Source organism: Grus americana, chromosome 4 (genome assembly GCF_028858705.1).
Source record: "Grus americana isolate bGruAme1 chromosome 4, bGruAme1.mat, whole genome shotgun sequence".
NCBI classification, from domain to species: domain Eukaryota; kingdom Metazoa; phylum Chordata; class Aves; order Gruiformes; family Gruidae; genus Grus; species Grus americana.
This window is the reverse complement of record NC_072855.1, coordinates 31,650,128-31,665,989: the sequence shown is the minus strand read 5'-3', so window position 1 is coordinate 31,665,989 and position 15,862 is coordinate 31,650,128. Positions and strand designations below refer to the sequence as shown.

The 15,862-nt window shown below is 33.7% G+C and overlaps 1 protein-coding gene across 1 annotated transcript in view; it reads left to right on the top strand.

The window, feature by feature from the left end:
• Positions 1-15,862, top strand: part of SGCZ (sarcoglycan zeta) — a 484,691-nt gene that overhangs the window by 421,923 nt on the left and 46,906 nt on the right. Inside the window, exon 5 of the mRNA XM_054825539.1 lies at positions 11,620-11,742. Coding sequence (XP_054681514.1) covers positions 11,620-11,742 — 123 coding nt within the window. The remainder of the gene's footprint in view (positions 1-11,619; positions 11,743-15,862) is intronic.

Sequence of the window (15,862 nt, the reverse complement as noted above, 5' to 3'; positions counted from 1 at the left end):
TCACACTCACCTGTCTTTTGAGAAGGAAAGGGAAATTTGCTAATCTGCTGTCTCTAGTTTGGTCTTTTCTGGGTCTTCATTTGCTTGTTTTGTTTGGGGTTTTTTTGCTGTTTGGTTTTAACTTCTTTTCTCTGTGGCACTTATATATGAAGCCAGATGCTAATTTACCACATCTATTTTTCTCCATGGTGGAGAGACTATAGTTGACTTGCCATCTTGCCAAAGCAAAAGCTTTCAGCAAGTCCAGACAAAAATTCCACCTGTGCTCCAGGTCTTGCCTCTGAATTTATACAACCATCTGCACCTAGGTTAGATTTCTTTCCAGATATAAAATCATACATTCCTTTGAGGACACTTCAGATTTCCCCATGATACTAAACTTGTTCCCTTACCATAAGATCCTACTCCCAAGGGTATCAATATAGTCTAAGTGGTGTATTTGAAAGGTAGACAGTCTGGTAGACAGTTCAAATCACAGATAAAGACACAGAATTTAAGTGTCAGCAGGGTAGGAATCTGAGGTAGATGTCTTCATCTGTGTATTGAATTGCATCTTCTGTGTTACAAGTCAACAGTGAACTCCACTGAGAACCTTAATCAGAAGAGATGCTTCCAGAATCTAAGAGGCCAAATCTGCTTTTATCCTGTTCCTGCAGCTTTCCTGGCCCTTGTCCCATTGTCAAGGGCAAGGAGACTGGTAATTTCCTAAATGGATAATACAAAAATCCTGAGAGCTGGGCTAAGCTGTCATCATCTTGTGCTGTCATCATAGTGGATGCTAGTTGTTCAGAAATCTGCAAATGCAGTTCAATGATCTACTAAGTAGCAGAAGAGGTTTAAGTCATCATTTTCTGGTCATTAGGCTATATTTTTTTACCTTTATTTTACCACCCAGTGGTAGCCTTTTTGTAGGTGAATCCTGTGTATCTTTTAATATTTTGTACATTCTTTCATTATATCTTTTTCAGGTAAAGCATGATTATATGAAATGCTAACACCTTTTGCATAGATAATTTCAGTGCATTTGTACTCTCTAGCTAAAGCAGATAATCTGAGAAACAGTCACTTTGGAAAAAATAGGTTTCCTAGGCCTCCTTATGTTATAGCTATCAGTGTTTAATTCATTTTATAAAAATATAAAACATATTTTTTTTAACATTCCTTTCCCAAGAAAGCTTCAAAGTAATCTGGTAACTCATATCCTTTGTTTCAGTCATCTTCTCTCAAAACGTGATTAATTCAATTATTTACCTCAAAAAAAATAATTTGCATTCAGAAACTTTTTAACAGTCTAATTCAGTACATTGTGAATATTATTATACAATATTTTCTAATCACAAGTTGTATTTGATGTCCATGGAAAACTGCCAAAATCATCTGGAAAAACAACTTGTATCTTTTTAATAAAATCTGGGGGAAAAAACCAAACCAAACAAACCACAACACAGATTGAAAACTAATGTCTGAATAATAAGTGTGTAGAGAGAATACAGGTAAAAACATTTAAATTAGCTTTTAATTTATATTAATAAACCACAAAAAAATGTTCAAAATACCTACAGAGTAGAAACAAATTTCAGAAGGACTGTGTCTAATGCCTAAAGAGAATATTATCAGTAAGAAAGAAAAAACTGAAATGCTTTTCTTTTTTAAATCTTCACCAAGCAAGCTACACAACAGTTAGTAAAAAAGGTCACAGGAAGAGAAAAGGTAAGGAACTGTTAGGTGACATGAATGTATTTCACTTCATTCCATTTCAATTCCAGTCCAGTTCACCTCAGACTGATAAAGCAGGCAGCAGAAACATACTTCCACTATTAGCAATTATTTTAGGGAGTATGCAGATGAGACATAAGGTCTCAAAGGTTGCAAATAGGTCAAACATCAGATCTGTTTTTAATAAAAATAAAAAGCAAAGTTGTAGAGATTTACAGATACGTGCTCTTCAGTAGAATTTCTGGGAAATTTTTAGAACATTCAGTGGAAAAGTCAGACTAAAAGTCTGACCTAAAGGAAATATATGATGATAAATAGAAACAGTTTGAGAGAGGAATGAATGACCTTATGATCCACAAGTTGTTTTATTCCCCAAGGAGAAATGCAACATTCCTGTTCTGTCTTTGAGTTTCATCTATGTAATGAAGACATTTCGTACTCCCCTTACTGTCATGTGCATGCTCTTGCTATTTGATTTCCATGTGCTGTTCATTAAGCACAGCATGTAGTCAGGTATCTCATACTATGTATTGTCCTGTCTTTTTGTAACTCTCATTTCTTTTCAGTGGAATATGCTGTAAATAATATACTTCAGTTACATAGTAGGCAACTTTGGATTTTCATAAAACGTGTAGTGGCCAAACAATATAACAGGAACCTTATAGTCTAACTCAGCTAACAAAGACAATGGAAACTTTCCCACTGATTTTGTATGGAAATATAATGCACAGACTGCTTCAGTAAGCCTCAGCTTCCGTAAGGTATATAATCAACTTTGTAAATTAATTCAGTTGTAAAAACCAATCATATCACACATAGCAAAAAAATCAAAGGTTGGGGATAATGCTGAAAACTTGGAAAATTCTCTTAGGATTTACTACTATTCAGGTAGCATTGATCATGATGAAGAAAAATTTATAAACTTTCTATTCCCATTCACACTTTGGAGTACTCCAAAATACATTAGAGTTATAATTAATTAATTATAAAAGCAACTATAAGAAGAATTTAACATAGCGTGGCTATTTACTGGTGTCACAAAGAAAGATTCCTGGATAATAGAGGAAAACATCCATAGGAAAGATAATGCAATAAGGCTGGTAATAAAAAATAATATATATTATAATTTGATGTCTTTATTATTTACTTTATATTTAAATATATTTCATTTAACAGTTTAATTCAAAATTTAGCCATTGCTATGTTTTGCTATTTATTTGAAATATATTTATATTAGGTATAGTATTTATATATGTTTATAATATATATATTCAATTATCTAGCATATGTTTTGAATAAACTAAACTTAATGAGATTATAAATAGAGCAAAATATACAGTCTAGAGTCTTACACACACAACTGGGTGCCTGACATATCTTTCTTTGGCTTGCTTACCTTAGCTTTCTTATCTAAAGCAGTTATACAGGTGATTAAGATACTATGGCTAAAGTTGTAACCTGTCAGCTGAGCCACAGGATCAGACGATGCACATGGTTTTAGCCATTAGAAAAGCAAAATAAATGTGTTAACTTAAAGCTCAGGCCACTTTCAAGCAGCACATTTTACTTTCATTCATCCATGTGTATTGCTCATAGCTGCTGGAACCTATGGACAGGTGTATCAGATCAGACCAAAGGTCTGTTTAGTCACGTAATTTCTGAATGTCTCCAATAGAAACTACCATGTGATACACATAGTAGGAGGAAAAGCACAGGTTTGCACTTGTGCGAGTGTGGCCTCGTATGGAAGTAGCATGGAGAATGCTGTCTGCTGCAACTTTTATACAGCTTTCACATATATTTTCATACCTGGGGTTCCACCATCAAGATGCACCAGGAAGGCAGACTGAAGGAAGGATATATTCTATCCATTGCAAAGGTGACAGGCAATATTTTACGTGTGTCTTTTCATGAAGTTCCTAGTAGTAAAATCTGCACAGTAGGGCAGAATTTTCCTGAGAGCTTCCATTTGACCAAGTCCTAAGCCTGTAATATCCCTAGCCTTTGATGGATGCCAGTGGGTCTGTAGAACATGAAGAAGGAAGAACCATGCTATCACCATACCTGTTGTCCGATTCAGATTCTACTTCATTTTCATTTTGTTCATTTATATTTCTCTATATAAATGTATGGCTTATCTCTATGCTGATAAATTATGTTGACAGCTGGTATTATTCACTGTAGTCTGATGCTAAAAAGGGTAACAAACATGCATTGCTTCTGGCCTAGCACTTGCTCCAGTTTCCTATGTCTGAGTAGGTAATCATTCAGACCAGGAAACCTTGAAAATCAACCTCTCCTAAAAGCAATAGCCTTCCAAGATCTCCATAGCATGACCATCAACTATTGACAGTACTCAGCTAAAGGTTGGTTGGGTTTTTTTAACTGCCACTTTCGCCCTTTTTCGATATAGTGAAGATAGTCCCTTCCCTTTCTCAGCAAACAGAACACAGAATATGTTCTGATTGCTGTGAATGTTTGCTTGTGTAGATGTCTTGCTCTCAGCTGAAAGCTCTCTTTATTCAAATTCCTCAGTGCTTCTATTCAGCCAGTATGAGTCCTTCATTTGCATTATTGTATTTGCATTCACTGAAAAATTTCTGAGACCTCTGGTGGTCAAAATAATATAATATTGAAGATTCCTATGAATATTAACAAAATTTTATCTAAGTATATATTTCAAAAATATTGATTTTAGACCTGGCTGGGGGTTGAATCTTTATTAAAAATGCTTCATCTCTTTTATCTCCAATCTCAGAAGCATCAACACATTCTCATAAAACTAACTTACTTTGTCATCCAAAAATACCCTGCCTTTAATAAATGTTTAAATAACCCATTTTTCATTGAAGAATCAGAAGACAATACGTTGAATTTCATTATGTTTTACATTTACAAAGATCATAAATTTGTGGTAATTCCCTTTGAATTCTAGGCCCTATATTTAATTTAAAGTGGTTGATTTCTTATCTATTTCTACGTTTGAATTTGTTGTCTGCCTTGTCCTGTGGACAAGGAAAGTGATTTAGAAACCAGACATAACTGCTAGTGTTCATCTATATCTGATATAAAACCACAAAATGTCTTTATCAATAGAAGAGAAAAAGTGTAATCAGTAGAAGAGAAATAGTATTTAGTATTGTGGATAGTTACTGTTCCTTGTGCATCTCAGTTTCAACTTATGTTTCAGTAAAGTGAGAATGAATGGAAATGCACAGTAAATGGCTGGCAGGAGACAGGGCAGAAGAAAAACCAAAACCAAAGTTGGCTTCACCCTGGTTTTAAAGTTTTGTGTTACTTTCATTGTTGTTGAGAGGAGTGGGAGTGCAGTGCTTTACTGCTGAGAAAAAAAGAACATACGATCTTCTTCATATGTATGGTTAAAGTCCCAAGAGTAATGAGCAGTATTAGGTATTCTCAAAAATCTAAAATCTAAGTCTGTTTGGGTAAGTCTGTGTAAATCTAAAGACTGAGTAATGTTTGCATTACTGTTGCGATTAGGGAAATTTTGACTTTTAGTTTGTCTATCTTGTCTCCACAGTAATGACTTTCTGCATCACTTCTTGTTCACAAGTATCACACAAGCATTATTACCTCTATTGTATCATTTTATGGAAAATTGGAAGGGAGATGAACTTTGAGGAAAATACTCGGGAAAAAAAAAAAAAGACCTCAAACCTGAATATCCTTTCCCACAGCAAAAAAACCATGATACAGTGCATTATAAAGCAAAAAATACGTAACCACAGAATTAGTTGAGAGGACGTTCAGTCTGCTGGTAGGAGAAATCTGAACTGGTCAGCAAGCTGTAATGACTGTACATGCTCTCCAAGCAGTGAAAAAATCCACTATATGCTACCCAGAATAAGCAGCAGTAAGGTTTGTAGTAATGCCAAAAAAAAAAAACCCCACCCAAACTACCTATGCGCACTTATCACATATGGAAAATTTGATTTCATCTCTTAATAACAGCTTTCAGCAGTTTCTACTTCTATTATGTGATTACAGTATTATACAAATCAAGATTTTTGACTGATCAGCATTAAATTCTATTTGGTAAATGGAGTGCTTACCCTTCCATCTTTAAAATCTTATCTTTATAATTATATCTAAACCTGGGAAGACTCGTGAGTTCTTGGTAGTACTTATGATAATTCCAGGTAGTGTTTATACTTTGTTTTTCTGAATAATAATAAACTAGAATAAGGCATCATTGACTTTAAAAAGCAAAACATTAAAGCATGCATTCTTCATGGTTGTTATTATGGTATTACTTCATAAGTTAGTCAAGCTAGACACGGTACAAATTCAAAATAGACACAGTTCTTGTCTTGAAATTTAATCTCTGTTAGTGTTAATCCAGATTACAGTACTATAATTCTCTATATCCATATTGTATGTACTGCCCAACATTTTCATTTAACACATCTTCACTGTAGCTAAAATGAATAATTTTATACTTTATACCATTTTTAATGCAGCTGGTTTAATGACAGTTTTGATTATGCAACTGCTGTGCAACAAGCATGTGTTATAAACCATCATTATATACAGTGTACGGATGAATATGAAATGTACATGTTTCATCTATGTATTTTAAATGAATGGAATTTCACAGAAACTTAGTAATTTAATTCATTAGTATACAATGGAAATTACAAGTAAATATTTTTCCTGGACACAAGTTGACAAGAGAGTTTGCCTTGAACTTCCCTTGGTCCTGATTAAAGCTATTAAGAAGCTGACTGCGTCTCTAGTATGAAGTAGATTAGTATTACCGCAGCTAGAAAGCTTTTCAGATAGCCATGTATTTGGTAGAAGTTACCTTTACAAACAGAATTTGGAAGATAGATTTCCTTGCATGTTTCTCTGGACCAAAGCAGATATGATTTGTTGAAAATAAGCATAGTGGATAGTGTGATTGCTCTACAAGTTTGAGCTAAAAATTTCAAAAGATTTGCTTTGTTCATGTATGATATTCTAAAAGGTGATTCTCTCATCATTTTTGTTAGGAGTACTATTAAAGATTCAGACATTCTATGAGACGTGTATGTTTGTAGAGTGTTTTTGGAACACAGCAATTTGCATTACAGCTAAGAGAATGCACTAATACTTTGCCCATGCAACTGGGAAATGAAAATGTAATGAAACAGAATTCCATTTTGATAGCTTTGATTATTCTGTAGGCAGTTTAACTTTTCAAAACCATTTTTGTAACATTCACATCTGGTTCTATGTCAAAGACACAAACTTAACTTGTATTATGTTTTGTTAGGAATCTCTCAAGTGGCTTGAATACACTAACCACTGTTTTGGCAATAAGTGAGTAATACAAAATGATGCTCTGTTAAGTCCTGAGTGCAACATAAAGTAAAAATCCATTTCTTTTAGCATTAAAAAGTAGAGTTACATCCTGTAATGATACTTTGGACTAGCTGAATTCTAGGTGTACTTTTATACAATGTGATGCTGAGGAATCACAGATGCTGAACATCTAAAAGATATGCATCTCTTTGTAGAAGCTACAGTTCATTGTTCTGTAAGTTGTACTTCATGAAAAGCTGTATTATCCTAAATACACTGCAAGTTTTAAAAGGCAGTTATTGAAACATGGGCTGTCACTTGCAGTGATATACAATGAGTAAGAATTTGGCAGGTCTTTTTTCTCTTTGATTTCTCTCATGTTGTCTGTTAATCCCTTTTCTTTACAGAACTAACAACTTTCATGTGTGTAAATTAACAGCGTCACAGTGCTTTTAATACCGCTTCCTTTTAGGCAGCTAAGCAATCATCAGCTCTTAGAGAAAGATGAAACAAGTTAGTATGAAGTTATTTGTGATTATCCTTTGGTTTCCTGATTAGTAACTATGGTTGCAGGACAATGACAGGTCCTTTTTCAGTTGTGCTTTCCCATCCCTGCAGGATGCTGCTGCTGTTGTCAGGCAGGCAGCACACTGTGCTGGACTCCTTGCTTTCCAGCCCATCGCTATTAAAAAGCAAGTCTCCTGAGCCATGACAATAAACATTGGTTGCATTGTACTAATTTTTTTGCTAATCAGTCGCGTGGAGTGTTTTGTTTTTCTTTGTCATGTTCTCATTACCTGTCTCCATAAATGAGCATGGTATTTTTACAAACAGTTCCCCAGACAATGCTTCACATAAAGCAGAATGTACTCAGTCTACCTGCGTTTATTACCTGTTATAGCGCAAACATCCTGACTGACCTTTAGCTAGGTGTTTTTTTTTCAACGGGTTTTTTTCAGATTGTTTCGCCAAAACTTGACTGAAGTGTGCTCTCTGACTGTTGAAGTGAGACTCAAGGGCTCTCCCTCCTCCTCCTTGCTGCAGTTTCCCTCCAAAGGAAATGCAAGCACTCAGGCAGGGTGCCCCGCAGGGACACCAGTCCAGGTGATGCCACACCAGTCTGGCACACGCAGGGGGACCAGAACACACTTACTGGGAGGAACTGTCTGCATTTTAGGGACTGGTAGTATCCTTATGTCTTGTGCGATGTCTTTTCCTTTTGCAAAATGGGGGAAGTAAGAATATCATGCTTCACATATAGTGGTGTTTAAAGACTTTAAAGGATGTGATCTTCTTGATTTTGTGCTATATTTGATAATATGTTCAGGTATGCAAGAGTTTCACATAGAGCATTTTGGTGGTTGTTAAGCAACCTGAAACCAGGAACTTATTGTTTTAAAATACAATTCAAATTTCTTGTTAACGGAAATTTACTTCTACAACAGAATTCTTGCCTATGCTTTCCGATAATGATTCAAAATGCAGCTTTTGTGAAGTGTAATACATTCTATTCTAATCATTACAAAATAATTGAAAACTAGACTTCTGCAGGAAAATAAAGATACAGTTCCAGAAGGGCTTTGAGATTTTGAAATCAAACTCGTGACTAAAGCAGGAAAAAATGATTGCATCAAATTTTTCCTCAAAGGAATATGTTTTACGTCAATTTTAATATTGCTTTCATAAATTTTACATTAGATGAATGCCTTTTAATTGTATATCTTTAAAATATTTCACAATGAAGAACAAACACTTCCAAACCAAAAGTAAACACTATTCCAAAAGTGTATCAAAATAGAATGTTTTGATAGCATCAGAATTTTTTTTTAATTCCAAAAGCAATTTCAACAGAAACAGTAAGAAATATATATCAATGAATAAAAGCTAGACAATGTAAAAAGCTTATGTAAAATGTAAATGGTTTCTCTGTTTACCATAGTGAGGCTATTTGATTTTCAACCTTTCATTTTATTAGGGCAACCTAAACGACTGAGGAACAGGCCATTTTTTTTTTTTTTTTTTCTTCCAGAGAACACAGTGGCAAAATATCAATGGTACGCAGACAGGGCACAATTGTTCTTCCAACTATAACACAATGACTAAATAGCAACATGCATTGTTATTTCAAATATCAGGCTACCACTTATTTTGTTATCAAAAATTTCAGCAATGACTTTGATGCTATCTTGGCCATCTTCCTTCAAACCACAGGGTTTCTGGAAGCACTTATATTCAACAAGAAAGCATTGATCCTTTTAGCCTCTACAGGTCTTCCCATTCTGAACGATGAGAAGCATTCTAGAATAAACATTGTTGTACAGTGCTATCTAAAGAGGATTACAACTTGATTCTACTGTCGTGAAGTGTTTGCTCATGACTATCATATATCATTTTGAGCATTGAATCATGGCTGTGTGTAAATTATCAGTGGATCATATAATCTTCAAAAGCAATCAGTAAAAGGTCATCTATAATTTCTGCAAGTATTTCAAACCAGTCTATATTATATTTTCTCCCTCTTCCAAATGAATAAAATAGTAATATCACCTGTTTTATAACAGTTCTTACAGTAATCTGAGTCATGTGGTTGTTGCAATTTCATAGAGTAACTCAATACAGTCAACAGCAGTATGATTCCTTTTGCAATGACATTGTTTTTCAAAACAACATGTAAGCTTAACATATTTGCAAACTAAGAAGTAAAATTGAAAGAATTGATAAATTTCTGCTACTGGACAGATACACAACAGTCTATTGAACTAACCAGAGGCCTGATAATGCCAAGATCTCACTGAGTTCCATAAAATAAGCATTCATAAAGCAAATAAATACAAATATATATGTAACAGCTTTTTAAAAAGACATCTTTGCCTGTGACGGTGCAAAAGAAAGGAGCATCCCTCCCACCTGTATTGCTAGCCTGCATCGCTAGCTAAACACTAGCATTCTAAAGAAATAATTCAGATGTGCCTGTGGGCAACGCTATCAAGGACACCACCACTGACCTTTGGAAAGTGTTTAAGAGTAATGGATTAATTCAGTAAGACAGCTGTGTGTGCATATATGTTGTCATTACATTTGTCCTGATGGACAATTAGACTTTGTTATACCTTTTATTAGTGAGCATCCTGAAATCTCTGTGAGATGTAGTATTTATCCCATGGGTAACATTAGGTTATCTGAAATCCGTTCCTGTCTGTCTTTACAAAAATTTAGTGTTTTTTTCAAAACAAAGCCAACCACCTGATTATCACATTTAAAATAAAGTTCAGTTGTACAGAGAGACATTTTACATTTTTACAACAGAATAAACATGTGTAACTTCAAGAAAATGGGGCATCATAAGTATTTTTATAATTCTTCTTCATTTTCTTTTTACATTCATGAATTAAAAATAACTAGAAATTTTTCACAGTACAAATGTAAGCTCATCTGAAAGTAAGAGGAATTGTTGTTTTGATTTTATAGACAATACTCCAAATTAAGGGCTGCTATGTCAATTCCTCATCCAAAATTAGTTATCACAGCTTTTATTATATTTCTTATTGTATATTTTCATAATGTGCATTTGCATATTAAACTGAGAACTTCGACATTATGGAAGCAGGTGTTTTTTACAAATCTATAACCCAGATTGATAAACTGAAATCACATTCATGGATTTCTTTGTCTATAATGCCTTCCCCATAATTTTTATCCATATAGATTGATGAGTCATTTCAGGTATACATTAGAAATGTAATTAGAGATCAATGAAAAATTGTCAGATAATTATTCCCTGAAATCTTCTAGTCTGCCTTACAGCTGATTGTGCTATATGCAGTTCGTTGCTTTTCAACACCATGTTCAGAAGTAAAGTTTTGCTTTCACTGATTAATAAAATAAAATAACAATTTTCAGAAAAAAATTAGCAGACAAAACACTGAGGAATAAGGATAAAACCAGTAAATTGAAAAGCATAGTAAATTTAACAGAGTTTTGGTATCTGCAGACTTTCTTAATTGCACTGTTAGATGTAATTCCATAGGTCTGTTTGATTTCAGAATTATTTTAGGGTTTTGGAGCTTTGAGACATTCGAGAGTTTTGTTTCATAGAATGTGAGAGAAATCCTGACATCTCAGCTAATCGGTTTTGTTTGTTTTGTTGGGGGCGGGGGGAAGTTGTTTTGTTATTCCACTGTTCAAGTTTGCAGTAGAACTGAAAGAAAAATACCCTTTTCTGCGATGTTGATTTCTTGGTCTTTATGGAAACTGCAATTTAAGCTGAGCAAACCCCAGAAAGCTCTGTCTGAATTGGCATTTCAAGATCTCAGAGTTTAAGTACATTCTAAATGCTTGTGTTGACTTCTACACGTGACACCGAAATAGATATTTTCATAGTTATTTTCAATTCTATCCTGATGTGCAATAGTGAAATAGTTACTCTGCAAATTCATTTAACAGTATTTTGTAATACAAATTACCTACCAGGCTTACAGAAAGCCAACTATTTTATAAAGCCTCATGTACTCTATGTGTTTTGGATATTCCACGTAAGCTGATAATTACTTTTATTCTTACAAAATATCTTAGATGAAACATTCACTTCCTTGGTTTCAGGAGCTGATGCTGTGGAGGCCCAGTGTAAGAGGTTTGAAGTGAGGGCAAGTGAAGGTGGAAAAGTATTGTTTTCTGCAGATGAAGATGAGATTGTCATTGGAGCAGACAGACTGAAAGTAACAGGTATGGTAATAATGAAGTTTCTAAATGGATATAAACTTTTTTCTTTTTTTTTTTTTTTTTAATACCCTTAGTAATAATTATTCTATCAGCCTTCTACAAAATTTTCATCTACTGTGGAGGAAAATGCCTTCTCATCATCAGTGATTGCTTGACCAACCAAAAGATATTGCATAATCTAGAAATTAGCTCCAGTAAAGGCAGATTTGGATTTAAACTCTGCAGGACCAATTATGGTACAAATCACCCTTACCACAGTGATTTGGCTTTTATATGTTACCATGAATTTAGCATTGTTTTGTGATATCTATGCTATTTGTATAGAGAATGCCCCTTCACAATGATAAAAACTATTGTTATATACTGTGACCTTTGTTTTTTTCTGTATACAAAGTATCAAGTCTAGCTTCCACATGAATTAAGGGTATGTAAAGTAAGTTTTACTTTAGGAGGTTCGGCTGAATTGTAATAAGTAGAAACCTTGTCTTGACTTGAACATTTGCTCAATAGAATAAGAAAAATAATTCTCATTGGTATTTTAATGTCATTGAATATATTTATATTTATATAAGGTATATAAATATAAAGGAAATATATATATATTTCTCAGTAACCCATTTGATATTAGCAATATGTTAGCCTATTAAAAAAAAAAAAAAATCAGTTACCTAACTTTGTTTTAGATATATGCTTTAACTTTGACTTCTTAATGAAATCTTAGTTGAACTTGGGCAGGACTTGAGTTATGCCTCATAATGCAAAACTTGAATTTCTTCACCAGTCAGGGGTGTTTAGCTTTAGTTAGTCTATATCTGGGGATGCCTGAGTTACAGAGTTTGAAAGCAACCTACTAGTATAAAAGTTCAATTGTGTAGAAAGTATAAGATGGTTCTGGTTTATGATGATTATGATAAAATATCCCTTTCTGGTCTGTAAAACAAACAAATGCATTACTAGCAACTTTAAGCCTTTAAAAAAAAAAAAAATTAGGTAGTTCTACTTCCGTGTAATGCCAGATACAGCATTAAAATAGATCCAGGGAGTCCAGGGTCAAGCTACGACTCTACTTACTTCATAAGCCTCAAGATTCTTGCTTGCCAGTATATGTGGGATAACGTTTCTTCCTCTTTCATTGCTATCTGACCTCTGTCTATGTTCTCTAGCCAAGCAATCTCTTTTAATACTGCTAAACCGAAAGAAAAGGCCTTTACAAGCAGGCAGGGCAGTGATGTTGCAACATACAATATAATACACTGAATTGTATTGGTTTACCAAATGTGGGGTTAGGAGAAGGAGACATTAGTGTTTTGTTGACTCAGCAGGATTCTTCATAGGTAGTAGCTGTACAAGAATTTTACCATAGTAAACCCTAAGACAATAACTGGAATAACACAGGAAGAAAAAAGAAAATCATATTGAATCCCGCTAGGCTTTAAACTTGATCAGAATATTAAATACCGAGAAAGCTAATCTTAAACACGCAATTGACACAGGAGATTTCAAAGCATCTATCATAAGTTAAAAAATAAAACATCTTACAAATGGCACTGAGAATTAGATTTCCTGCCATTAAGAAATGTAATCATAAATTGTAGATGTTGTGGTAATTTTTTTTTATCAGACTTCAAAATCAAAGCACTGCTCAACTGTCTTTAACTTCAAAGTGGCTTGAGCTCCCACAGCGCCCGATGACATCGGTAATATAGAAAGCAGAACTAATGAAAATTTATTCAATGATGCTTAACATGGGATATAAAATTGTTCCTTCTGAAAAGAATGGGATTAGCTCCTTAATTCCAGAAATATACTTGACCGTACATGTATTTACATTAAGCTACCCCTTCTCAAATTAAAAAAAAAAAAAAGAAAGAAAAAGTAAAGGCTAGGAAAACCTACATTTGTGCTGCTTTGATATATTCATCTGAGTTTCAGGGATTACTGTATACCTGTTGAGTCCCACCAGAGAATCTCACTACTTGAGTTGTTTGTACAAGTAATTGATTTTCCTTCTGTGGCTAAAATGAAAAATAAAGAGTTAGGACTGACTTTTCAAAGAAATTATTTCATTTAACTAGAAAAATTATTTTAGGATTAAAGTTATAAAAACATTGACTTTAATTACTTGCACGCACACACAAAAGAAAGATTTAGGCAGCATTTAAATATCACAAAGAAAATAGGCATATTGGAGGATTTATCAGGTTCTAAATGTTGTCATTTAGGTCATGAAGTCAAATACAAATTATGTGCCATTAAATAGCTTATGTCCAACATTTGGAGCTGTTTCTTTGGAAAAATATGTTAAGATGTTTTGTAATTGTAATTTGAAAGAGTAATTTATTTTAAAAAAGTCACTTGAAAATTATTGTCCTTTGTGTTTATTCAAAAGTAATTTAATAAAGTTGGGATCATTCTTTCTAATCTCTGGATAATTGTCTTGAAATCAGATTTCATTAGTAAACTATCTTATAATGAGGTGATAAAAGACTAGCTTAAAAATTTTATGCTTTAAGTCCCTAGGGCCTGCTTTAGGTTTACCCTTCCATCATCTTGTTAGAGAAGAAAAATATTATCCCACAGAATGAAGGGAAGAGTATTAGATTTCTAAATGAATGAACATTTCTGAAAGGCTTACACAAAATAACCTCATATCCCAATTTCTGTATCCCTAAAAGGCGTTCTGCAGCATAAGTACTAATCTGCAGCCAAATAATAAAGCTATAATGAGACATCTATACTTTACTGTTGACTTAATTCTAAAGCTGAAATTGTTTAACATAGATTTCCCAATGGAGACTGAAAGTTAGATGATCCATGCAATCTCAAGAAAAGTATTTAAAAAAAAAATCTTCCAAAGGTAAAAAAAAAAATAAAAAATTCTATCTTCATGGAAGAATAAAATAACAAAATCTTTCTTTCATATATTAGCTCTTTGAATTCTGTCCAAAGGTTGTGTGATACCTTTAAATTCTTCAGCAAACCCATGAAAAGTGATGAGTCCCTGTGAGTTGCATCAATCAGACGGCATTACTCTATATGATATGATATGACTGATGAAACCTGGCAAGGCATCATAATGTCAAACATCAACCAGAATTTTTTTAGTGTATTTTTCTCAAGCCTGTGTTTTGATAATCATGGTGCCTTGGGGTGAATATAGGAAAGGAGTTACGGAAGAACAGAGAAAACAAAAAATTAATATAAAAATAAGCTGTGCCTATTTGTAGATGAAAGTCTCACGTGTAGTTATTTGTGTGGTACAACAATGAAAATCTGATTTTATTTTCTTACTTAGTTGTGAATAGTGTCTCTTTGGAAACACCTCACTGTGAATGGGTCCAATAAATGATGCATTTTGGTAATTAATTTTCTAAAGCATTCCCATTTCATGGGCATTTATACACCAGTATGGCAATGTGAGATTTGTTTTATATGATTTTTTCTCAATTCAGAAGAATACTTTTGTAATACATAACTTCAAAAAGCAATCTATCATTCTTGATTAATAAAAACTTGAAAGATTAAGTTTACAGCTTCTCATTGATTATTTTTGTAGCATTTTTATTTGTAAATTTTTACATTGGCAGTCTATTCCAGGGAGAAATGTGTAGTAGAAACAGGCTAGTAATGCAGTTATGAATGTTTCCCAGATAAGAAAAATAATGGAGTCAGAAGTAGTACTTTTTGGTTTAGAGATACTGCAGCTATATATTTCCTTATTAAGAGTCTCTCACTATAGAATTAGGCAGTTGGCTGATTTAATGTAGACTTCTTATTCTTCCTTCCATTGTTAATTTTGCTTTTTCTTTTAACTGCTTTAGCTCTTTTCTACTTTATCATTCAAGGAAAGAAGAAAAAAGACTCAACCTTTGCTTTGTTAGACAGCACTGTTAGAATTGCAGCAGATTAATGTCCCTGTGTGCAGGCATGCCTCCTACTGCTAAGCTTAACATGTATCATGGAGCTTTGTAGGGAGGGAAGAGAAAGGCACGATGAAGTAAACATATTGCCAAAGAGCTGGGAAACAAGCAGGAATAAGCAGCTGAGTTTCTGGTGGACTCACAGGTTCCTTTCTGCACGTTGTTAAACCTTCCTCCATCCCTTATATTCACCCTGTCTCAAT